Source organism: Rhinopithecus roxellana, chromosome 15 (assembly GCF_007565055.1).
Source record: "Rhinopithecus roxellana isolate Shanxi Qingling chromosome 15, ASM756505v1, whole genome shotgun sequence".
In the NCBI taxonomy this organism is placed as follows: domain Eukaryota; kingdom Metazoa; phylum Chordata; class Mammalia; order Primates; family Cercopithecidae; genus Rhinopithecus; species Rhinopithecus roxellana.
Window position 1 is genome coordinate 123,157,618 of NC_044563.1, and position 27,909 is coordinate 123,185,526.

Sequence of the window (27,909 nt, forward strand, 5' to 3'; positions counted from 1 at the left end):
TGATCTTTGTCTAGATCACAGCCTAAATTGTACAAAAACTATAGGCTTTAGAATCAGACAAGTCTCAGTCCAAATTCTGACTTATGAGCCATGTTATCTGGATTTAACCTTTCCAAAACTCAGTTTTCTTATCTGAAAATATACATAATGCCACATGTTATTCAAGGAGGGATTAAATGAGATCATATTTTATTCTTTTCTAAAAAGCTCTGGGCCCACTAGGTATGTATATATAACACACACACACACACACACACACACACACACACACAAACATAATCACATAACACGCATCCCTGTATGTCTAGATAGATACACATGTCTGAGAAGTTCCAATGGCAGCTAATATTTACTACTATGTACCAGATGCTATTCTAAGTTCTTTGAGTATAGGAAAGCTCACTGAAATGCTTATGATGTAACTATGAGATTGATTCACTAAGTATCTTTATTTTGTGGGGCACAGAACTGGAGAAAAGTCAAGTTAAAGTGCTTAAAGGTGAAAAGATGGGAATGCTAAAGATTGTATTTAAAATAGCACTGGAACACTGCAACTGTGGCAGAACGGAATCAGAGAAAGTGGAGAAGTCTTTCTCCCTGTTTATCTAAAATCAAAGGTCTTCCCCAAGACAAATGTAAAATAAAGCAAAATGTACATTAATTTGCTTCAATAGTCAATGCATTATTTATTATTATTATTATTATTATTATTATTTATATGCCATTGATTTACAAAATTAGATACTGGTTCTTTATGTTCATGAGAGAACAAGCTGAGAAGCAAAATATTACGTATGTTGTTTATGTCGACTTTTACTGAAAATTTGCCTTTCTAATTACAAAAGAAACAAAATTATAATCCAGACCTCCTTCAATTTGCCTAGCTCTTACTTAGTATTCATATACCTGTAACATCATGGCAGTTAAGCATTGTAAAGGCTTTCATTTTCTCAGTGCTTGATATGAGCACAGCAAAATCTACAGCTTCTTCCTCAACCCTCTACTTTATAGAAAGCTTAATTATTTTAGTGGAATGATCTTATTATGTCTTAATTTATCTGGATTCTACCACTGAAATTATAATTATTCACTCTATCATCTACCTAATGATAGGAAAACATGGAGTAATGACATGAAGAAGAGAGGGGCAACCACAAATTTAGAGACTAGTATCTCATGTCATAGCACACTATGAAAGCCCCATGTGGGTCACTCCATCTAGTTCTTTTCTCTTGGCATTTAGTTTTGCCTGGCTTCCTTTCACATTTCTAAAAACACAAAAGGTGGGCTGTACCTTATTTTTATCTGTGGTATCGTTATTCTACATAATTACCGAAATTCTATACACACTTTCAATTTAGCAAAACTCTTTTCATTTCATAAAATAAGAAGATTTGTGATCCTTACAAAAAAATTCTACCACCTCTAGGATTTTTTTGTTTCAATAGCAATTAAAAATTTAGCAAATAGTTCATGGTTTAAAATAGCACTATGTATATTTTCTAGAAAATACACTAGAATGTTTATGAAGATTACAAATCAGGCTGGTCAAATAGAAGTTTTCTAATTTATATCCCTCCTGATGCATTTCTCCCAATGTACTTTTTTAACCCTATACAGGACCAATATCTCTTTATTTGTCTTTCCTTCTCTGGCCAAACCATTATTGCTATGGATTTAGCATATATTGTATTTCCAGTCTGGATTTCCCAAACTCAACCTCCCTAATCCTGAATAAGCAGCCAAAGCAGCCCTATACACCTATCCTAGATACATATACTTACTAGCTGAGATGGTTAATATTGAGTGTCAACTTCATTGGATTGAAGGATAAGAAATATTGTTCCTGGGTGTGTCTATGAGGGTGTTGCCAAAGGAGATTAACACTTGAGTCAGTGGACTGGGAGAGGCAGACCTACTCTCAATCCAGGTGGGTACCATCTAATCAGCTGCCACCGTGACTAGGATAAAAGCAGGCAGAGGAATGTGGAAGGACTAAACTGGCCTGAGTCTTCTGGCCTCCATCTTTCTCCTGTGCTAGGTGCTTTCTGCCCTCAAACATTGGACTCCAAGTTCTTTAGCTTTTGGACTCTTGGACGTACACTAGTGGTTTGCTCGGGGTTCTCAGGCCTTCGACCACAGACTGAAGGCTGCACTGTTTTTGAGGTTTTGGGACTCAAACTGGCTTCCTTGCTCCTCAACTTGCAGACAGCCTATGGTGGGATTTCACCTTGTGATCGTGTGAGTCAATACCCCTTACTAAACTCCCTTTCATATATACATCTATCCTATTAGTCCCATCCCTCTAGAGAACCCTGGCTAATACACTAGCACTGAGGATATGTTAAGAACACCAAGCCCTGGAATCTTATTTAGTTATAATTCATTGCAAAATTTCCGAAGCAAGTTTAGTTTAAGAAAAGTTGTGAACTAGAATTATTATATGTGTGTGTGTGTGTGTGTATAAACATTTTGTAAGTTAAAACTTGTTGATTATTATTATGACTAGATGAAACTGTCCATGGTTTAAAAATATATAGGAAAATTTGAAGATCACACAGAATATTTCTACTGTTTTTCTGTGAGATGTCCTAGCTTATATCAAGGGAAGGAATGCTTGATGTCTAAGAAATCAAGTTGTATTTTAAAACCTTGAGCCTGCTTTGGTATACTCAGAAGCATCACATTTCTTCTTTCCTCAAAATTTAACTGATACTTATGTTTGTCAGGAATTCCCATGTTTTTTCCAAAGAATAATTTATTTATCTATTATCATTCTCATTTAGTTGTATGAACTTAGGGCTAAAAAAACAAACAAAACAAAACAAAACAAAACAAAACATGACTGCTTTAACTGGAGGAAGCGAACACTGCAAATCAGTAGTTTAGAGGGAAAAGACTGGTTGTTGCAGAGATTGGTGTAATAGTGCCCCAAGTATGGAGGAAGGAAAGTGTTGCCAAATTCAGCTGATCTCCTCTGTCCTGAAAGTGACAGTATAACATTATAGTATCTCTCTGGTTTAGAATCAGACATTTGGCTGCCAGTGCTGTAAATTATATACCAATAAATTATAAGGGAGTTAAAGATAATTTATAAGAACTTAATTTTCTGTAACAAGGAAAATCCCTCATACCTACTTCATACTGAATGTTTACCACTCAGAAGAAATTCAAGTAAAATATTTAACATTGGCTATATATAGTCTACATAATGAAACTAAAGAGCTCCTTTCCCCAAGACATACCTTCATAAAAATACCCTCTGGATGATAATATAAAATGTACAAAGTGAATCAGACAGGTTTTTTCTAAATCTGCTTATGTGAAGATCATACTATAAAGTAAGTAGCTGGTCAATATGTAGTAGTAAAGAAGAAAATAAAACCTGCAGTTCACAACTATTTATACTAAAAGTACTTGATTCCCTTCATATAAAAAAAGCCCTGCACCCTGACAAATTGTGCAATCCACGTAAGATTCTAGGTAAAGTTGTAGAGTTATCAATTAGGTAGATATGGAGCTAAATGGCTCAAAATATTGCTATGATCTTAATAAGAAATAAAGAATTCACCAAATCAAACCAACAAATGGTGGTTGGCACCAATTTTGGAAGTTTTTCCATTATGTAGCTTGGAAAATTAAGGTACTTCCTCAAAAACCCATTAGTCATTTGAGCAATAGCTGGAGTATTTATATATAGGTCTTTTTTTTTTTAGAATTATAGAGATCTCAGTTAATAATGCAGTACAAAATACTGATTAGCCATATTTGATAATACAATGCATATTTTAACTTGCTATTTCTTTTTAACTGTAAAAATAAAATTCTTAGTTTATATTGGAATCCTATTTTCTAAGCAAGAATAATTCTGTGGTAAAAAGTTGCCTAAAATTCAACAAGTTTAATTTTTTAATAAAAATAAACGTAGAGGAGTAGCTATACAGAATTTTTCCTTACTGAGCAATATCACGATTCTTCACAGTTATCTATGTCAATACAAATCAACTCATATTGAAAGTTTACTCATAAAGAAGAAACACCTGTATTCTCTATAAAGATTTCTAAATTAAAGAGTTGTCAATTATTTAGTATTAAGTTAAAAAATCAATTTAAGATGACAAGTTACTATTAAAAAACATTTATATATAAGTAACTAAACTCCCTTACCTTATAAATATCCAAAAATCCACACTGGTGGTCAAATCTGGTGTACAGTTCATTCAGCATGCTGATTACTTGCATGGGAGTACACTGGGCACATATGGCTGTGAAGCCAACAATGTCTGAAAAGAGCATGGTGACATCATCAAACTTTCTGGCCTGTACTTGCTGCCCTTGCCACAATTGCTGGGCTACATCGCCAGGGAAAATAGAATATAGAAGATCCACTGTCTTCTTTTTCTCTTCTTCTAGGGCCTGGTGAGTTCTTTCTAAAGTTGCCTTTAATTTATCCATCCTTTTCTTCAAGCCATCTTGGGCCTTTGCCTGCTCACCAACCAAAATGACATCTCGGGTGGCATCATGGATAGGGATGTCTGAGAGATGTAGCCCTCGGCCCATGAGTTCATCCAACTTGTCCACACATGGAGAGCCCAAAAATAAAATGGAATTTGATTCTGGAACATGGATCATTTGTCCTTTGACTTCCATCACCTGTGAAATTAACATGGAATTTTGATCAGTACTCTTCACATAGTAGGTTCACAAAATTTAATATATTATCTGATGAATAGAAAGAAAAAAATATTTTATTAGCAATACTCAGTTACTGCATCCATATAAGCAAATTTAAATCTGATTCTCAGCCAGTTTAAAATTCATGGTTCTGAAGATAAACAATTGTTTTATATCTCACTCAGCTACTTTCTAAAGACAATAATGAAATGGAAAGTGAGATCAGTGAAAAGTGAATCAGGAAAACATTTTTTATTTAAGATGATACTCTCAGGTACATCATGAAACTGGTTTATGAGCCAATTCAAAAGCTTTCAGCCTGCTAAATAATAATAAAATTATGGTAAATCCATCTGTCAAAATAACTATATTTAACTGTCATTAAAATAATACCCCTTTCAGAAAATAAATCCAGGAGGTTAAAATGAATCAAAGTAATTGTTTGGCCTTATGTAAATCATTTCTCAACCATTATAGTACTTTGAAAATGTCCTAGTTATTGCGCTGGTTAGATTAGTGGACAGTTCTCTTATTCTTAAAGATAAAAATATAAACTAGATATCATTAAGCTAACATTATCAGAAAATATCACTCAACTAGCATGTTCATATAAGCTAAAAATAAATGAAAAATAATAATTATAATACTGAAGGAATTTGGGTCATATGATAAAGAATATGAGGGTACAATAATTTAAATCTATTCCTCTTTTCTATGCCCTTTCACTGGAGAATTTAGGGAACTGAGATTTAACGGGAAACAGCGAACACAAGCTTACACCCGGTAGCCTAACGAACACCTTCAGAGGGCACGAACAATGAGCACCAGTAGAAAAGGAAGGTGAAGGTGGGGTATGGCTACAACTATAGCTATTTGGATTGGACTAAGGTGAAACTAAGAACACCTGGAGAAGAAGCTAGTTGCAATTACTTAGAAAGAATAGGCTAAAAGTCGACCAATTGGGACTGTGCATCAGTTTCATCTATGTTCCACTATCACACAGAATGTGCTCAATACGTGTATTTTCCTGTCTTCTTTATAGCTAAATGGTTAAGCTAGTTGATAAAAACTGGTGGCACTGAACAAACATGTAATAAACTGTAGGGATTTGGATTTTTAAGTCCGTTAATATTTTTACTTTGCTCCCTTGTACCATTCACCAAGATCTTAATTATATAAGAAAATAAAATGGAATCTTGCTTGATGTTATGATTTTTATGGAATTAAATGCTCACTTTACCTTATGTAAAATTTCTGCTAAAGTTCAGTATTTCATCCTTTTATTTATATTACTCTCATTTATTCACTAAAATATTTATTATTTTCTGTTTACTAATAATGCTCTGCTCTGGATGATAAGGATAGAAAGATAAAATATGGTTCCCCTTTTCAAACATACCACAGTATGGTGGAGAACCAAATCTATATTGGGCCAGAGAATAGGAGGAGGAAGACATTCTAAATTCACCAGCTAAAATAGGTTCTCAAAATACTGCAGGCTATGGTTTGAGTAAAAAGAAAATAATTGTCCTGTAAAATATTTACAGATTGTTTTGTATATGTTTTGCATGTTTTTGGGGGGAGGAGTGTCGTTAATAATACATACTTTCTTGTTAATAGGATCTTAAGGGCATGGTAAGGAAGATACACATAATGTACAATCCCACAGTTTAAAAATTATTATTATTATTATTATTATTATTACTATTATTTTGAGACAGAGTCTCACTCTGTCACCCAGGCTGGGTGCAGTGGCGCGATCTGGGCTCACTGGAAGCTCCGCCTCCTGGGTTCATGCCATTCTCCTGCCTCAGCCTCCTAAGTAGCTGGGACTACAGGCGCCCACCACCACGCCCAGCTAATTTTTTGTATTTTTAGTAGAGACGGGGTTTCACCGTGTTAGCCAGGATGGTCGCGATCTCCTGACCTCGTGATCCGCCCGCCTCGGCCTCCCAAAGTGCTGGGATTACAGGCGTGAGCCACCATGCCCAGCCTAAAAATTATTATATCCATTTTTTTAAGATTGACATAAGTGCAAAAATCTTGATAAGCTTAAAAGAGTTAATCATATTTTTAAACGGCAATGATAACATCTGATACTCATATATTTAAACTTCTATGTAGTCTCTCTCTGTCTTCACATTTCTTTCCAATTACTTCTTTTTTCTTCTCCCTCTTGCTTTCTTCTTTCTTCACTCTTGCTTCCTGGAGTTGCACTTTTTTCACCCTCCTCTCTTAATTTGGTGTTTGTCTCTCCTTCTGCTGGTCTCCATCGCTTGGACCTCACTCTCTCATTTTTTTCCATTGGTTCCTGTTTTCTTTTTCTTCTCTTTTCTTTTTAAGTATCAACTTTAATATTTACCATCACAACTAAACCTTATTCTCTTTTGCCTTTATCATCTCCATCTTAATTTTAAATATGGAATCAGTGTACATATGCATGCATAAATTAATATATATTGTTGCCTATATATAATACATTTTAAAGATTTCTTTAATTTATAAAAGTTTGAATTGAATAGTTCACATTCCTGTCTCAAAAATATAAAACAGTAAATATGTCCTTGATTTATATGTGGCCATTAGTTTGTTTTCTGAAATCTCTACATATACAGACCCTGAAAGAAGAAAAAGTTGCTGATTGCCTACACTACAGAAAAATAATTCATAGAAGAGAAGCCCAAACAAATAAAGTAAATAACTTCCTTTTCAATATTTTCTATCAGTGAATTTTTTATTTAATAAATGGGCAGATTCAATGGCACCATTTGTATCTCTGTTGCCAATGTATTATTACGTTAATTGGAAAATAATATAAATTATCCTTCTTGAATTATTTTTCTCATTATAATTATAAATTCAGAAATTCATCATTATCTGAATTTATTAACTTAGCAATAAGCAAAACTATTATAAGAACTACATATTTGTATGTAAAAGAATTGTGGAAAATTGCTTAAAATAGAAACATTTATCTAAGGTTTTATTGCATCTTACATCATGTTGAAGTTTCAATGAGATAGCACAGAAGACATCAGAAAAATAAACTGTCATAACATCTGACAGATTTCAGAAATTGGTAAGCATAACAAAGGGGAGTATTTTGCTTTGAGCTATAGTAAAAGGTTAAATGTCATACTATCACAAACCTTGGTTGTCAGGTTCTGTTAAAGTGTCTGCTTTATTTCTTTTTTCATTTTACTTTTATACTTGGTTGGGGGATACATGTGCAAGTTTGTTATATAGGTTATTTCGTGTCATGGGGGTTTGTTGTATGTTAATACACAGATATTTCTATGAAAATATTTACCACTGTTATCAATAAGTAATCAGAATTGAGTAAGTCCAGGTCATATAACTGCACATTACATGTTTTATATTTTTGCATATCTTGAGCATGGCCTAATCCATGCTCTCATGGAGCCTCAAGTTTTATAAGAAAATCATTTGAGGCGGTGTTACATACTAGTTTGAAAAGAAGGATTTGGAAGAAGTCAGGCCTGAATTTGAACTTCAACTCTCCTGACAGTTAAGTGGGAAAACTGACCTAGGTTCAGTTCCTTATCCTTTCAAAGCCTCGGTTTCCTTATCTAGAAACTGGAAAAGATGATAGTGATGTTGAGGATGATGATGCCTGTAGCTAACTCAACACATCTCTGAGTACTTGCTATTGCCCATGTACTATGCTGAGTAACTTAATTAATACTTAATTTATATTTTATTACTGAATTTTACTCTTTTGCTAGCTATTACTATCCTCAGTTTTAAGATTTAGGGAGGTTAAGAGATTTGTTAAGAATACACAGCTAATAAGCAGTAAGACCAACACTCAAACCCAAACTGGACTGACTCCAAAGGAAACACTCTTAACCACTGTGGAAGCCTGCTGGTGAAGGATAGAGAAGCGAAGCAATTACAATTTTAAATATAAATCAATGTGATGGCAAAACAACCTTAAAGAGATGTTCACAATGGGCAGTTGAAAAGAGAGAAATTGTTGCTACACATATAGATGTAGTTGCTATTTGCATGCCTATTCTTTAAAATTCAGTTCAGTAACAATTAGATTTAGTTTCTGGTCTTTCAGATCCCTGCAATGTCATCTATGAAAGCACAAACACAATGATATGTCCCCGGTGCTTCAACAATTAAAGGGGCTTCCAGAAGGGCTATTGCTCTCACAGAGCAACATTTGCTTTCAAAGAACTAGCTCTAGCTAAAAAAGCAGGAGACAGTGCCCAGCCTGAGAAGCTTCCATGTCCTTAATGTCCTGATATTCTCCCTCTCAAACCCACCATCACTCACTACCCAAGAAAGTATATGGCTAGAGTTAGCAGCAGGAGAAATTTTGCACAACAAACGCCCAGCTAGGAATTACTCTTCATCCACATGGGCTGAAAATCCCCTCCATATAGAGACATAAGGATATCTGACCTGGAGAAGCTTGCTCTGCACCCTCAAGCAGCATTACCAAGGACAGTAGGAGCCATGAGGCATGAAATAAACCAAGATGAAAATAGCACCACATAACCTCTGAAAATTACACAGTCATTGCAACTAAAAACCACAAAAGTAGGCCAGGACCTACATGCCAAGCCTAAACAGAGGAATTGACTGTTAAAATAAAAAATTTAAATAGAATCTAGAGTCTCCTAACATAATACCCAAATTGTCAAAAATATAATAGAAAGTCAACCATCATAATAAGAATCATAATAAGAACCAAGAAAATCACAACTTGAGTGAGAAAAGACAATCGATTGACGCCAACACTAAAATGAATCAGATGTTGGAATTATCTGTCAAGAATTTTAAAGAGGGCATAAGCAAATATTTCAACAAGCAATTATAAATTCTTTTTTAAATGAATTTTAAAAACACAAAATCTCAGTAAAGCAATAGGAATATAAAAATAACCAATGGAAATTATGGAACTGAAAAATACAGCAACAAAAATAGAAAACATGCTGGGTGGGCTCAAAATTAGAATGGAGATGACAGAGGATAGTATCAGTGAATTGAGGACAGCTTAATAGAATTTACTGAATCTGAACAACAGAGAGAAAATAGGCTCAAAAAAAAAAAAAAAAAAAACTTTTAGGGATCTTTAGGACAATAAAAAAGAAATCCACATTCATATCCTAAGAGTTCCAGAAGTATAGGGGAAAGTAAGGTTGAAATAGTATTTGAATAAACTATAGATGAAAATGTCTTAAGTTTGGTGAAAGACATAAACCCACAAATTCAACTATATGGATTCTAAATAAGGATAAACTGAAAGGAATTCACTCCAAGATACATCACAGTTAAACTTCTGAAAATTAAATACAAAGAAAAAATTCTGGCCGGGTGCGGTGGCTCAAGCCTGTAATCCCAGCACTTTGGGAGGCCGAGACGGGCGGATCACGAGGTCAGGAGATCGCAACCATCCTGGCTAACACGGTGAAACCCCGTCTCTACTAAAAAATACAAAAACTAGCCGGGCGAGGTGGTGGCCGCCTGTAGTCCCAGCTACTCGGGAGGCTGAGGCAGGAGAATGGCGTAAAACCCGGGAGGTGGAGCTTGCAGTGAGCTGAGATCTGACCGCTGCACTCCAGCCTGGGCGACAGAGCGAGACTCCGTCTCAAAAAAAAAAAAAAAATTCTGAAAGCAGCCAGAGAAACATGACACATTACTTACAGGAAACACCAATTTGAATGGCAGCTGATTTGTCATCTAAAATTATAGAGACCAGAAGAAAGTAGCACATTACTTTTCAAAATTGAAAAAGAACTGTCAACTGTGAATTCTACATCTGGGGAAACTATCCTCCAAGAATTAAGTGGGGTGAAAGGACATCTGCAGACAAACAAAAACTAAAAATCTTTGTCCTAGCAGATCTACTCTTGAAGAATGGCTAAAGAAAGGTCTTTAAATGAAAGAAAAAGATAGAGAAAAAAAATATTTGAGCACCAGGAAGGAAGAAAAGGAACATAAGGACTAGAAATATGGGTAAATACATAGAATATCTTCTCCTCATGAGTTGTCCAAATCATATGTGATGACTGAGACAAATATGATAATATTATACATTCTGATACTTTGATCATCATGAGTGGCCTTACAAGAGGAAGGCAGAGGGAGGCCACACATGCACACATACACCACACACAAAGGAGACGGTGACGTGAACAAAGAGACATAGATTGGAGTGATGTGACCTCAAGACCTGCCAGCAGCCACAAAAAGCTAGAAGAAGCATGAAGCAGATTCTACCTCAGAACCTCGGGAGATAGCATGGTCCTTTTGGCACTTTGGCTTCTGGCATGCAGCCCTATGAAAGAATAAACTTATGCTGTTTTAAGCTACCAAGTTTGTGGTAATTTGTTCCAGTAGCCACAGAAAACTAATACCTTAACAACAAAATCTACAAAAATAACAAAATCTACAAATACTATCTAATTAATATCTAAAATAATTTGACAATCCAACAACAGCAGAATACTCTATCTTAAAAAAAACAAGGACATCATGGAACATATACTGACCAAATCCTAAGCCATAAAAAAAACACACCAGAATAAATTTCAAAAGTTGAAATTGTACAGAATATGTTAACTAGATGAAATAATACTAGAAATCAGTAACTGAAAGACAACAGAAAAATTCCTAACAATGTGAAAAGGAAACAACACTTTTCTACACAAAAAGGGAAATACAGCATATTAAAATAAGTAGCATGCAGTCAAAGCAGTGAAGAGAGTGCTTATAATCAAGGTGAGAACAAATCACGAATCAATAATCCAAGTGTCTACCTCAGAGAACGAAAAATATAAGAGCAAAATAAACCCAAAGCAAGCAGAAGGGAGGAAATGAAAACCGTAAGAGAGGTAATCAATGAAATTACAAACAGGAAAACAATAAAGAAAATGAGCAAAAAAATGGATTCTTTGAAAAAAAATCAATAAAATCAGTAAAGTCTAGCAACACTGATGAAAACGACAGGTAAGTAAACAAAAATCGACATAAGGAACAAAATAGGGGTTATCACTGTAGATAATATAGCCATTAAAAGAATAATAAGGGAATATCACAAACAGCTTTACATTCAAAAATTTGACAGTTTAAATAAACCAACCCCTTGAAAAAACACAAACTACCAAAACTCAACCAAGATGAAACTGATAATCTGAATCTTTTTATAACCATTAAAAACATTAAATGTATAATTTAAAATTTTTTCAAAAAAATATTCAGGACAAATAATTTTGCTGGAAAATTCTAACAACTATTTGAAAACGAATTAACACCATTTTTCCAGTCTCTTGCAGAAAATAAAAGGGGAGGGAACATTTAAATGTAGTGCAGTTCCACCCCTTCCTAAAGATTACATCAGCTAAGTTAATGAAGAAATAATTCATTTGTCCTCTAACATTCATCTTCTAGCTAGGATATGATGAGGCATATGAAATGACATTTATATCTGGCCCAAATTAAACAATTACAATATGAATTTTCCTTAAAACATATTGATAGGTATCATCTTGCCCCAAAGATTTATCATTATGCAAAGTTTATCATTTAAGCTTGGAGTATTTGCACTAGGACCTCCAGCAAAAATAGCTCCTATAACTTTAGTTCCAGTAGCTCCTATTTAAGACTAGAAACTAACTACTAAAAGAAAACATAGAGGAAAAGCTCCTTGACATTGCTCTGAACAGCAGCTTTTGGGACATGACCCCAAAAGCACAGACAATAAAAATGAGAATAGATCAATGAGATTCTATCAAATTAAAAAGCTTCAGCACAGCAAAGGAAACGTCAACAGAGTAAAGAAACAACATACAGAATAGGGGAAAATGTTTGCAAACCATATGTCTTACAAGGGTTTAGTATCCAAAATATATAAAGAACTCAAATAACTGACTAAGAAGAAAACAACAGATTAAATGGGCAAAAGGTCTGAGTACAGACATTTCTCAAAAGAAGACACACAAATAGCCAAGAGAAATATGAAAAAAATGCTCAACATCACTAATCAATGATAAATGCAAGTTAAAAGATAAGTGCAAATTAAAACCACAATGAGTTATCACCTGATACCTGTTAGAATGGCTATTACCAAAATGATGAAAAATAATGAGTACCAGCAAAATGCGGAGAAAAGAGAACCCTTGTAGACTGTTGGTGGGAGTGGAAATTAGTACAGCCATGATGAAAACCAGTATCGACATTCTTCAAAAAAGTAAAAATAGAATTACTATATGATCCAGCAATCTCAATACTGAGTATATATTTAAAAATGAAATCAAATGACAGTTATCTGCACCCCCATGTTCACTGCAGCATTATACACTATAGCCAAAATATGGAATAAACCTAAGTGTCCATCAACAGATGAATGGATACTTGTGGTATGGAATGTGGTATATACAAGCATACCTCATTTTATTGTGCTTCACTTTATTGCCCTTTGCAGATATTTCACAGTTTTACAATTGAAAATCTGTGACAACCTACTGCCACCAAATCTACTGGTGACATTTTTCCAACAGCATATGCTCATCTCATGTCTCTGTGTCATATTTTGCCAATTCTCATAATATTTCAAGCTCTTTATTATATGTGTTATGGTAATCTGTGATCAGTGATCCTTGATGTTACTATGGTAATTGTTTTGGGGCACTACAAACCACCCATATAAGACAGTGAACTTAATCAACATCGTGTGTGTTCTGACTGCCCCACCAACCAGCTGTTCCCCAGTTCTTCTCCCTCTCCTCAGAGCTCCCTATTCCATGAGAACAACAATATTGAAATTAGACCAATGGATAACCCTACAATGACCTCTAAGTGTTCAAGTGAAAAGAAAACTTGCAGGGCTCTCACTTTAAATCAAATGCTAGAAATGATTAAGCTTAGTGAGAAAGACAGGTCAAAAGCTAAGACCGGTGGAAAACTACACCTCTTAAGCCAGTTAGCCAAGTTGCGAATGAAAATGAAAGGTTCTTGAAGGAAATTTCAAAAAATGCTACTCTGGTGAACACACAAGTGATAAGAAAGTAAAACAGCATTATTGCTGATCTGGAGAAAGTTTTAATGGTAAGCGTGGAAGATCAAATCAGCCATAACATTCTGTTTAGCCAAAGCCTAATCCAGAAAAAGGCCTTAGATCTCTGTAATTCTATGAAGGCTGAGGGAGGTGAGGAAGCTGCAGAAAAAAGCTTGAAGCTAGCAGAGGACGGTTCATGAGGTTTAAAGAAGCCATCTTAAGCATTAACAGTTTGGAAGAAGTTTATTTCAACCCTCAGTGATGACTTTGAGAGCTTCCAGACTTCAGTTGAGGATATCACTGCAGATATGGTAGAAATGGCAGAAAGCACTAGAATTAGATATAGAGCCTGAAGATGTGGCTGAATTCCTTCAATCTCATGATAAAACTTAAATGAATGAGAAGTTACTTCTCACGGATGGGCAAAGAAAGTGATTTCTTGAGAAGCAATCTACTCCTGGTGAAGACGCAGTGAACACTGTTGAAATGACAACAAAATATTTAAAATATTACCTAAAATTAGTTGATAAAGCAGCACAGAGTTTGAGAAGACATATTCAAATTTTGAAAGCAGTACTACCGTGAATACAATGCTATCAAACAGCATTGCAAGCTATAAGGAAATGTTTTGTTAAAGGACGAGTCAATCGATACAGCAAACTTCATTGTTGTCTTATTTTAAGAAATTGTTAGAGCCACCCCAACCTTCAGCAACCACCACCCTGATCAGTCAGTTGCCATCTACATCAAGGTAAGACCCTCCACCAGCAAAAAGATTATGACTTGATGAAGGCACAGATAATCATTAGCATTTTTAGCAATAAAGTTTGTTTTTTATTAAGGAATATACATTTTTCAGACATAATGCTATTGCAAACTTAACAGACTACAGTATAGTGTGAAAAGAACTGAAAATGCACTGGAAAGCAAAAAATATTGTGTGATTTGCCTTTTTGTAATATTTGTTTTATTGGAGTGGTTGTAACCAAACCCACGGTATCTCTGAGGTGTGCCTGGATACACAACAGAATACCATTCAGCCTTAGAAAAGAAAAAAAGACTGTCTTTTGAGACACCATGTTTGAACATGAAGAACATTATGTAAAATGAAATAAGTACAGAAAGAAAAGTACCTAAATACTGCATGGCCTCACCTATATTTGAAGTATAACATTCAAACTCATACACAGAGATTAAAATGGTGGTTACCAGAGGCTGGGATATGGAAGGATTGAGGAGATGTTGATCAAAGAACACAAACTTTCAGTTAAAACATAAAGAAATAAAAATAATGTAGAAGAGGTTTGTTTTCCTTGCTTATTTGTTTTCATCATTCGATGTGTATTTCTGTTTTGATTCTTAACACACAATTATTCCAAAAAAAAAGGTGCTTTGAAACAAAACCAACTTTTCCCCATAGCGCTATTTTTTTCAAAACATCCTAATGTCTGCATTTATAATACTGATTCATTTATTTGTTTTAAAAATATTTACTTAATATCTAAAACCTACCAATATTATGGTCTTCCTTAAGAAATTGTCACAGTCACCACAGCCTTCAGCACACACCACTTTGATTAGTGAGCAGCCAATACTAGACTAAGCACTTTTTTAAAAAAAATATTATTCATTTAGAGACAGTCTCACTCTATCGTCCAGGCTGGAGTGCAGTGGCATGATATTGGCTCACTGCAACCTCTGCCTCCCAGATTCAAGTGATTTTCCTGCCTCAGCCTCCCGAGTAGCTGGAACTACAGGTACACGCCACCATGCCTGGCTAATTTTTGTATTTTTAGTACAGACAGGGTTTAAACATGTTGGCCAGACTGGTCTCAAAGTCCTGCTTCAAACGATCCACCTGCCTCAGCCTCCCAAAGTGCCGGGATTATAGGCATGACCCACACACCCGGCCTAGCCTAAGCACTCTAAATATGCAGGAACTAAAGCAGAAAATATTTGCCTTTTTACTGAACTATAGAAAAGTATATGTGTGAGGAGGGGATATTAACTCAAGGCGAATTCTGCTACTGTTTATTCAATAGATTGAAATGTTGCTTTTGTTGACATGAGATACTATATAATTCATATTGTTTATTGATTAAATAAACAAAAACACCAAAAATACAGCCCTTCAGACAATTTATCTTTCTGTGTTTATTTTCTTGTGTGTTTGCATTTAGTTTCATTTCTGTTCTTTAAATCTCAAAAATTCATTCTAAAAATGGATTTGAATTCTTTTTTGATAAATAAGCTGTAAACTACATAACCAAGTCAATTTAATGTTCCATGATTAGATGTCACTTTTCTTTTTAAATCACAGCAGGATTCATATAATATTTAAAGGAAATAGGTCTGTGCTTTATAGTTGAAAGAACATCAACAAATATTTTGGCATTCTGTTGTGCAAATTTTCCAAATATGAAATGTTTATGTTTTGCTTTTAGATTTATTCAATTTTACTTAAGCATTAAATTTTATGCTATGTGGAGAATATTAAATTTATATGCAGTCTTTAACACCTTACACAAGCTGCCTTTTTTCCCAAAGGGTGAAAATGATTTTATTTTTCAGCACATTCACACAATCAGTAAATCATACAGATTAAAGGCACAGAACTAAAAGTTTTCCTTGCTTTAAAACCAGCAGTTAGCCTGAACCCCTGGGGTGCTTTGGTCACCACACTGTCATTCACACATCCCATGGGAGATGTGGGTTCTATTTCTATATATCTGGTTTATATAACTACACTTCAAGAAGCTATAAGAAATATATAGCACCACCATTCAATGTTCTGCAAAGACAGAAAATTCTCTACGTTTTTCAAGGAAATATTACGAAAACGATTCTGCACAAAGCGCTAACACAGTGTTACACAGGAATGAATGAAACCTCCTCAGCATAATAGAGAGCCATTGGGATGTGTAAAGTCTTGCTGGCCATTCTGACCCAGCCAATTTAACACAAAATATTCTGATAAAGCCTTAAAAAAGACTAACATCCAATTATTATGATTTATGTGGTTGTGTATTATTTTATATTATCATTAAATTATTATTATTATTTTATGTTAAAATTTATTTGTTCTTCCATTCCTCATTTCAATTCTGTGGATTAAGCATGAGGAACAAGTCAGGGGTGTTTGTTTAATATATTACTTAGTAATAAGGATAGTGTTTTGGCATTCTGGCTGAATTGCATTAAATATTTAAAAGAAATAACTAGAATTTATCCTGGGACCCAAGTTGGCAAAACCCACTGTTACATACTGAGAATCCTGGCTGTTGCATAAGCAGAATTAAGAAAATTTGAGTACAAAAGGAATTTTCTAAAGGACTAATAGAGCAGTTGCTTAGTCTATGGCTAAAGAAATACAGAGAACTGCTAAATTTAATATTTATTTTTCAAATTTTACGATTTTGTAGAAATTCAAGACTTATCTTTTTACATTACCATATGAACAATTTGTTTTTTTCCTTGCTTTGCTAAATATTAACATTTTAATTGACCATGACACAAAAGTAAAATTGTGTAATTTTCCACTATCATTGTTTCTTTTTATTTTCTTTTCTCAACTTTTATTTTAGATCCAATGAACACATGTGCAGGTTTGTTACATGGGTAAATTGTGTGCTGCTGGGGTTTGGTATACAAATGATTTTATCACTCATGTAGACAGCATAGTACCCAACAGGTAGTTTTTCGACCCTCACCCTCCTCTCAGCCTCCTTCCCCAAGCAGGGCCCAGTTTCTATTGTTTCCACTTTTTTTTTTTTTTTTTTTTTTTTTTGAGACGGAGTCTCGCTCTGTCGTCCAGGCTGGAGTGCAGTGGCCGGCTCTCAGCTCACTGCAAGCTCCGCCTCCCGGGTTCACGCCATTCTCCTGCCTCAGCCTCCCTAGTAGCTGGGACTACAGGCGCCCGCCAGGTCGCCCGGCTAGTTTTTTGTATTTTTAGTAGAGAAGGGGTTTCACCATGTTAGCCAGGATGGTCTTGATCTCCTGACCTCGTGATCCGCCCGTCTCGGCCTCCCAAAGTGCTGGGATTACAGGCTTGAGCCACCGCGCCCGGCCTATTGTTCCCACTTTTGCATCCATATGTACTCAACGTTTAGCTCCTACTTATAAGTGAGAACATGCAGTATTTGGTTTTCCATTCCTGTGTTAATTCACTTAAGATAATAGCCTCCAACTGAACAATTTGAACAAGTAATACAAATTCCATGAGTTTTGGTCTCAAAAAGGTCTAGAGTTTAAAAAGAATACTTTTTAACTCCTGTACTCATCATTGTCCCTTATCAAAGTAAAGCATTTCTTTCACAGGTTATACAGTATAATGTATATTAATAAAAAAAGATTCATTGGAACATCACAATTTGTCATCAATTTTGTGATTAAAATAATAGCTGAAGGCATTGGAATGTATTCTAGGAAGAGGGAGAATAGGGAATAAGACACAAGATACTAATATTTGTAATTGTTATTTTAAAAAATGTAGATTCAGGGGGAATATGTACATGTTTGTCACATGGGTATTTTGAATAATGGTGGGGATTGGGCTTCTGGTGTACCCATCACTCAAATATTGAACATTGTACCCAAGAGGTAATTTTTCACTCCTCAGAGCTCTCCTGAGTTCCCTGCTTTTGGAGTCCCCACTGTCTACTATTTCCATCTTTATGTCCGTGTGTACCCATTGTTACTGTAGACATATAAGTGAGAACAAGGGATATTTGATTTTCTGTTTCTGAGTTAGTTCACTTAAGATAATGGCCTCCAGCTCCATCTATGTGGCTGCAAAGGATATGATTTCATTCTTTTTCATGGCCACATAGTATTCTTTGGCATGTATATACCACATTTTTAAAATAAAATCAACAGGTGGTAAACACTTAGGTTGATTCCATGACTTTCTTATTGTGAAGTACTGTGATGAACATTCAAGTGCAGGTGTCATTTTTAATATAATGATACCCAGCAGTGGGACTGCTGGGTCAAACATTCGTTCTATTTTTAGCCCTTTGAGATATTTCCATACTGTTTTCCATAGAGGTTGAACTAATTTACATTCCCACCAACAGTGTGTTCCTTTTCTCTGCATCCACACCAACATCTATTGTTTTTTGACTTTTTAGTAATAGCCATTCTGATTGGTGTATGATAATATTTTAGTGTGGTTTTAATTTGCATTTCTCCAAAGATTAGTGATGCTGATCATTATTTCATGTGTTTGTTGGCTGCTTGTATTTCTTCTTTTGAGAAATGTCTGTTCACGTCCTTTGCCCACTTTTAATGTAGCTGTTTTTTTTTTTATTTTTTATTTTTTTTCTCATTGAGTTGTTTGAGTTCCTTGTAAATTCTGGCTATTGGTTCTTTGTTGGAGGCATAATTCGCAAATATTTTCTCCCATTCTGTATGTTGTCTGTTTATTGATTTTTTTCTTTTGCTGTGCAGAATCTTTTTAGTTTAATAAAGTTACATTTGTCTATTTTTGGTTTTGTTGCATTTGCTTTTCGGGTCTTCATCATAAATTATTTGACTAGGCCCATGTTCAGAAAAGGTTTTCCTAGATTTTATTTTTAGGATTTTTGTAGTTGCAAGTATTATGTTTAGGTATGTGATCCATCTTGAGTTGATTTTTGTGTATGATGAGAGATAGGAGTTCAATTTTATTCTTATGTGTATGACTAGCCAATTTTCCCAGCACCCCTTATTAACTAGGTTGTTGTTTCCCCACTATTTATTTTTGTCAACTTTGTCAAAGATCAGTTGATTGCAGCTATGCGGCCTTATTTCAGATTTTTTTTTATTTTAACAACTACACATGATTCAAAATATCCACTAGACTGGGGAACTATTGTCTCAAATATCATTTTGTCCATCCAATCCATCCACTCAATGGTATAAATGAAAACAAGGCATGGAGAGGAGGACAACTTGCATGACATCACAAGGCAAAGTGGCAAGAAGGCAAGGATTGAACCCTGACCTCTTGACCTACACAGCCCACCATAGACAACTCTGTGCCAGAATATGTTTTCACAAGAGTGAAGACTAGAATGTGGAGTTCAGTGGAATCCCAGAGCTAGGACATGAACAAGTCCATCAAGTAGCCTGTAAATATATTAATCAAAGATGAATCATAGAACTTTCAACAAATGCTTCAGAGAGTATTTGTTTTAACAACTTTATTAATGATTTTCCTCCACATTCGTGAAAACATTAGAGGTGTAAAGGGGCCCTTACATTTTCAGTCGCACTGCTATATTTTATAAGAGGAATTATATGTTTGCTTTGTTTCCAGTTTGGAGATTTGAGTGCTCTGGGCATATCCTTAATATTTGCCAAGAGTCTGCTTGATGAACAAAGTCAATCTGTCACTCAATAATAATCGTCTAATTAACCCTTGGATTTGTATAGCATGTTGGAATTTTCAAAGTTTCCACATAACTTGTTGCATTTTGTCTTCCTGCAGTTGTGTGGAACACACAATCACAATTACTGTAATCAGAGAAGCTAAGATGAGGGAGGGTGGGGTGAGTTGCCAGAGATCATACAGTTTATAAGTTAGGGAGCCCTGATTGGGGCCTGGACCACCTGTCTCACTCAGTATTCTTTCCATACATGGTGTGGAAAGATGAAAAGAGTGAGACTTTTGAAACTAAAAATGGCCTGACTTTAAAGCCTTGTTCCACCACTTGCTGGCTGAGTGATGACAGACAGTTTACATGGTCTCTCAGGGCCTTAGCATCCTCATCTGTAAGACTGGGATAATGATAATTTTAACAGAACAGGGTTAGGATGAATATGATGGTTAATATTGAATGTCAATGTCAACTTGATTGGATTGAAGGATGCAAAGTATTGAAGAATGCAACAATTCTATTAAGCTGGAAGTTAAGATTGCCACCTACATACTTTGAGCTCCTCCTACCTTTTTTTTTTTTTTTTTTTTTTTTTTTTTTTGAGATGGAGTCTCGCTCTGCTGCCCAGGCTAGAATGCAGTGGCCGGATCTCAGCTCACTGCAAGCTCCGCTTCCCGGGTTTACACCATTCTCCTGCCTCAGCCTCCCGAGTAGCTGGGACTACAGGTGCCTGCCACCTCACCCGGCTAGTTTTTTGTATTTTTTAGTAGAGACGGGGTTTCACCGTGTTAGACAGGATGGTCTCGATCTCCTGACCTCGTGATCCGCCCGTCTCGGCCTCCCAAAGTGCTGGGATTACAGGCTTGAGCCACCGCGCCCGACCGAGCTCCTCCTACCTTTAAGTCAACAGGCTAAGAAGGGAGTTACAGTGTTGGTTGGGGTGACTGACCTGGACTATCAAGATGAAATCAGTCTACTACTTCAAAATGGAGGTGAGGAAGAATATGTGTGGAATACAGGACATCCCTCAGGGTGTCTTTTAGTATTACCACGCCCTGTGATGTGATTAATGTCAATGGGAAACTAGAACAGCGCAATCCAGGCAGGTCTACAAATACCCCAGATCCTTCAGGACTGAAGGTTGGGGTCACTCCACCAAGTAAAAAACCATGACCTGCTGAGGTGCTTGGTGAAGGCAAAGGGAATACAGAATGGGTAGTAGAAGAAGGTAGTCATCAATACCAGCTACGATCACATGACCAGTGGCAGAAATGAGGAGTGTAATTGTCATGAGTATTTCCTCTTTGTTTTGTTAAGAACATGCTTCTGCATGTATACACTTGTACTAAGAAAATATATTTCATTTCTCCTTTATCATATGACATAAGATTTATTGACTTCATGTCAGCATTTAAGTGTTATTAACTTTATGTGAAAGCATTTGGATTGGGGATTGGTGCATTTCTGGTTGTACAAAGGATAGTTGTATTATGTTAGGAGTAATTATGAACTTATTATTGTCTTTATTTGAAGATTGTGTGTGATTTCAGGAGATGTGTATGGGCTCAAGTTGACAAGGGGTAGACTTGTGATGGTTATTACTGAGAGTCAATTTGATTGGATTGAAGGATGCAAAGTATTGTTCCTGGGTGTGTCTGTGAGGGTGTTGCCAAAGGAAACTAACATTTGAGTCAGTGGACTGGGAAAGGCAGACCTGCCCTCAATCCAGGTGGGCACAATCTAATCAGCTGCCAGCACTGCCAGAATAAAAGCAGGCAGAAGAAAGTTGAAATATTAAACTAGCTTAGCCTCCGAGCCTACATCTTTCTCCTGTGCTGGATGCCTCCTACCCTCGAACAACAGACTCCAAGTTCTTCAGCTTTGGGACTCAGACTGGCTTCCTGGCTCCTCAGCTTGCAGACGTCCTAATGTGGGACCTCACCTTATGATCATGTGAGTTAATACTTCTTAATAAACTCTTCCTTATATATACATTTATCCTATTAGTTCTGTCCTTCTAGAGAACCCTGACTAATACAATGAAGTTTAAATGAAATAATACATATCAAAAGCATAGGCCAGTACCCACATATATATGCATGCAACAACTACTATCAATTATTATTGTTATTAAGCATTATGACAATGATAATGATAATTCAGCTGGCATATGAAAGATACTACCAACAGGAACTATTAATAATGAAATTATGTTGAAGAATTTATAATACATTTTATGAAGCTATATTGAATAAGCATGGAATACAGATTAAAAATACATCCTTATTCAGTACAGCATTTTCAGTAACAGTGAAACTCTAGAAACAACTAAAATGTCTACAAATAGATTTCTGCTTAGTTTTATCAATTAAAAACAGTTTCACAAAGCATAAAATTACCACATAAATTATAATATCATGATGAAGGTTGATTTTGCACTAGCAAAATGTCTCAGACGCAGATCAGAATTTGTCTTTCTAGACATTCCCGTGAACATGAACAACAGGTAAAAAAACTCCTTGACAAGATAATAGAGTTCAACTGAACAAGTGTTCCTTGGAGGCTTGCTGTGATGGTGAAAAGCACGTGGGTTATTGGGATATGGCAAGGAAGTGCCCCAAGATGGGTAAAGGAAATTTCAAAGTCCCAGAGGGAAAAGAAAAATTGCATATTTAGAGCACTGAAGAAAGGCCCATATAATGACAGCAGAAAGCAAAAGGTTATTGGTCAGCATCTTGTCAGGTTACAGAGATAATGACTGAGTTATGGCCATTGGAATGTGAGTTTAGCCCATGTGATTCTCCACTTCTTTCTCTACTCTTTTCCCAGTAACCATGGAGGCCACTTATCTAAGATGGTAAAATCACAAGATAGGAGATTGGATCCCACAGTCTCTCTTGCAGCAGGGCTGCTCAGTAGAGACACCTAACCTGCCTCAGAACTATGATGTGAACAAGAAATAAATATTTCCTGTTTTAAGGGACTGGGATTTCAAGATTGTTTGTTATAGCAGCTAGCAATATTTACCTTGACTAATACACCAGGTCTTGGTAAGAAATCATTTTCCCCCAACTCCATCATACACTTGAGATGTGATCTAGATGCGTACCTCCTCCATACTAAGAATGTGGTGAAAAGAATCCACAAAGATTCTTTCCCAACCCGGTCTGACTATATTCACTCTCATTTTAATTAATATACTTCCCATTTTTAGGTTCTATGCCATAAATTAATTAAAGGCAGGTCCTGAGATTAACACATATTTTAATCTATAATTCTGAGTCCAAAGCTTTGCTCAAAGGACTAATATGCAGTTGGTTTTATGCTCATTCAACATTAATCATCATGAATTATAATTTCATATCAATTTTTATCTCTTTGAAAGTAATTGTATGTGTAGTTTGCATTCCAGTCAGATGGTTTTAAAGCCTTTCAAGTATTCTCTAAATAATTTAAATGGTTTCTTAAATCTCAGTGTTCACAAGTAGTGTATAAATTAATACATTATTTGGGAAAATATTGAGGGTAATAATCCCTCTAAAAATGAAAATCTCTAGGGCAAACTATGTATTAGAGACTTTATTCCTTTGTGATGTTTATTTTAACATTTAAAATTATCATCTGATTTAATTTTATCGTAACCTAGTTAGTATTAGAAGGTATAAGATGGAGGCTGAAAGAAGTGATGTGTCCAGGGTCCATGGCTCAGGAAACAGAGGTGCAGGACTAGGATACAGCTGTTCCTGTCTGGATCATGTCCTTTGCCTACGTCTTTCACTGTCACTAGAGAATGGGCTTTTTAAAAACTTGCGTATGTGTGCATGTGTTATGTGACACCCTCGGGAAAATCCCCTATATAAGGTCTAAGAATGTCTGCCCTGCCATATAATGTTCGCTTGAATGTTTTCCTGACATCTTTAAAATGGAAATAATAAATGAACCTAGATAACACAATTGTTATTTGGATGCACATTGGTTAATATTTACAAATTTTCTAGAATAGTCCCTAGTATATCATAAACATCATATATTTGTTAAATTAATGAAAGCAGCTATATAGTAGACTAGAAGTAATTTTAGAGCCCTTAGCTCAACATCTACTATTGTCCTGCATACTATTAAGCTGGCTACATAAGTTTGCTAGGCTGTTGAGTGGCTTACACAACAGAAATTCACTGCCATATGTATTGGAGGCTATGAGTCTGAGATCATGGTGTTGACAGAGCTCCATTCTCTCTCCTAGGTTCTGGTAGTTCCTTGGCTTGCAGCAGCATAACTCTAATTTTCACATGACATTCTCCCTGTGTTTGTGTCTGTGTCCACATGTTCCCCCTTTTGTAAGGACAGAGGTCATATCGGATTAGGGTCCACCCTACTGGCCTCATTGTAACTTGATTGTTTCTGTAAAGAAGTAATAGAGAAGCTTATCTGTAAAGAAACGTATCTCCAAATGAGGTTACATTCAGAGATACTGGGGGTTAGGACTTCAGCATATCTTAGGAAGAGGTACACAGTTAACCCATAACACTCACTGTCCTAAACAATCTGTTCACTAGATTATGGGAGTGATCTGCCTGTGATCTAACAGTCCACAGAATGCATTAAGAAAATGCTCAGAAGCATTGAATCCATCTACCCATCTAGTATTACAACAACTTTCACCATTCTTGATTCCTTTTCCAAGCTTTATTTTTCTCCTTAGCACTTACTATCTACCGTACTATTTATTTTACTGCCTTTTCTCATTTATGTCTATCATGATGATTGGATGCTAGATCCGTAAGAGTGGAGATTTCTGTCTATATGTTCCTTGCTATGTTTTCTACCATGTGGAAGAGTACACACCATGTAGGCACTCTATAGATATTAATGGAATGGCTAATTTATATGAAATAAATCAACCATAAATAAAGATTATTAACTACTGGAAAAATAGACAAAATATCTTTTAATGTCTTAGACTTCTTATTGAGTCAATTCTCCATTTTCCCTTAAATTTTCCATTGCAAATCATATTAAAATAAAAAATAAGTTTTAAGAAAAGCTAGGCAGTAGTAGTCACTGAGTGGCCCAGTCACCACTCTGTAAAAGAGAAATTTTTTCAGCCTTATTAAGGTACAATTGATAAATTAAAAATTTTATATATTCAATGTATACAAAAAAATGTTTTGATGCATGTATACATTGTGAATTGATTACCATAATCAAGCTAATTAACATATCCATCATTTCACATATTTATTTTTTGTGGTGAGAATATTTAAGATCTACTTTTTTAGCCTATTTCAGATATATAGTACATTAACTATAGTCATCATGCTGTATGTTAGGTCCCTAGAACTTGGTCATCTTATACCTGCAAATGTGCACCCTTTGACCAACACCTGCCCATTTCTCCCATACCCCAACCCCTTGCAACCATTATTCTACTATTTGCTTCTATGTATTAGCCTTTTTGCAGTTTCCACATATAAATCAGATCATGCAGTAATTGTCTTTCTATGCCTGGTTTTTTTCACTTAGCATATTATCCTCTGGGTTCATTTTAAGTATTTTACTAATACAATATTTTAGATTGCATCCAAATAGCACAAAGTAGAAAGAATCAGTAGAGACTACTAAACTGGACAAATCAGATGCCAAGTTCATTTTTGTTTGTTTATTCTAAAGTATTCCAGTTTGGCTTACCTATACTGATCAAAACAACTTAATAATTTCCAGACTGATATTGTGCTATAGGCAAAAAATAGCTATCATTCAGCTTCTGGCAATAGGCTGGAAGAAGCCTCATGAAAAAAAAAAACAAAAAAAGTAGATTTTGCATAAAATGTAAGTTTTATAACACCGCTGGTCTTAAAATAGGTGAGAAAAATCTCCAAGGGGCCTAAGCAAAAATAAAAGCTAAAACGTTGAGCTAAAAGCTTAACTATGCGCTGTAAGTGCAAACTTAAGATAGGAAGGCTTGAGGGTAAATGCCAATCTCTGCACTGCATTTCGGAGATTTAGCTTACCTTAGCAGCAAGGAAGAGAAGCTGAAAATGAGATTCTTGGATTATACCTGAAACCTTGGAAGGGGCTAAATTGGTTCTAGGGTTGTAATACCTCCAAGATCCCTGTGGAAACACATGAACCTTCTCTTACATGGAATATATCTTTAAGCATCACAGCTTTCCTCAGAATAAAATAAAGTCAAATATAAGGTAACAATCAACAATCACCAAATTTACAATAAAACTCACCACCAGAAATGAGAGTAGGTAGGAAAAAACACAATAGATTTAGCTCACCAAGGGCATCAAACACTAGATTCTAAGACTTGGAATACAAAATATACATAGGACATTTAAAGAAGTAAAGAATGACATCACAAAAATACAATGAGAGACAATTAAAAACTGATGAGGGAGATTTGAAAAGAAAATAGAACCTTCATAAATTTTTTAAAAAATGGTTGAAAGTAAAACAAAACAGCAGATGGGTTAAATAAAATATTAGATGCCACTAAAGAAAATAAATGAACTATAACTGGAAGATAGATCAAAAACTACTGTAACATGTAGCACAAATACCTAAAGAGTAGAAAATATAAGGAGATCAAGTGATATGGGACATAGAATGTGAAAATCTAAATTAATTAGAGTACCTGAGGGAGAGAATAAAGAGAGCAGGGGAAAGGTAAAATTTGAAGTACCAGACTGGAAGCTCCCTGAAGTAATGAAAAATATGAATGCACAATATCAAGCACAGCATCCACCAAGAAATATAAATAAAATGAAATCCAGAATTAGACACTTAGTCAGAAATCCACAGATACTCAGCATAGAGATCATAAAAGCAGAGACAGAAGACTGACACGAGATAGCAGTAATAGAAATCAGAACATAATGGAATAATATTTTCAATAGATTGAGAAATAATAACTGTCATCCTAGTGTGGTACACTCAGAAAAGCTATATTTTTATAATGCTAATGAGATCAACACAAACCAAGAGACCTCTCCATGAATAATCTAACATAAAAGAAAATTCTAAAAATGCATTATTGAGACAAAGAAAAATGAACCCAGAATAGTCTAGGATTAAAAAAAACAGGAAACAAATAATTGGACAAATGTAGGTAAATCTAAGCAAAAATTTTCTATGGAATATAACCAAATAATTATATTAATAACAATCATAGTATGCCATCTTTTACAAGCATCCCAAATGGTTCTTTGTATTGAGTGAGTTTAAGAACCAATTATGTAATTGAAAAGTTTTATAAACCATATAGAGACTAAAAAGTGTAAATATTAAGAATGCAAAAAGTGCAGTTGACCCTTGAACAACATGGGGATTAGTAGCGCTGGTGTCCCATGCAGTTAAAATTCCATGTATAACTTTTGACTCCCCCAAAACCTAACTACTAATAGCCTACTGCTGACCAGAAGCCTTACCAATATGATAAACAGTTAACACATATTTTGTATTTTATATGTATTATGCATTATATTAGGAAAATAAAATGTTATTAAGAATATAATAAGAGAAAATACATATACAGTACTCTACTGTATTTATCAATACCATAAGTTTACATTGTCTGTTTACAAGACGAATCATCTGTCTGAAATGACAGGCAACTGCAGCTGCAGGCCTCAACATATAGTACATATAAAGTAATTCAACTTTTTCTTGTAATGTCATGACTTTTCTCTGCCTCAAGGAAGCCCATTCAGTATCACTAGTGGGACTTCATGTGGGCCCCATGGTGTTATTCAAGAATTACATTATTGCACTAAACACAATAAAAAAATACACAAAAACCAAGAGAGGTAACTTTTTACTGTCATACGCAATTTACCG

General features: G+C 35.2%; 1 protein-coding gene across 2 annotated transcripts in view; it reads right to left on the reverse strand.

Moving 5' to 3' along the window:
- GUCY1A2 (guanylate cyclase 1 soluble subunit alpha 2) overlaps positions 1-27,909 on the reverse strand; it is a 339,473-nt gene that overhangs the window by 114,987 nt on the left and 196,577 nt on the right. For both annotated transcript variants that reach the window (XM_030918863.1, XM_030918864.1), the window contains exon 5: positions 4,168-4,653. In XM_030918863.1, the coding sequence (XP_030774723.1) occupies positions 4,168-4,653 (486 nt within the window). The remainder of the gene's footprint in view (positions 1-4,167; positions 4,654-27,909) is intronic.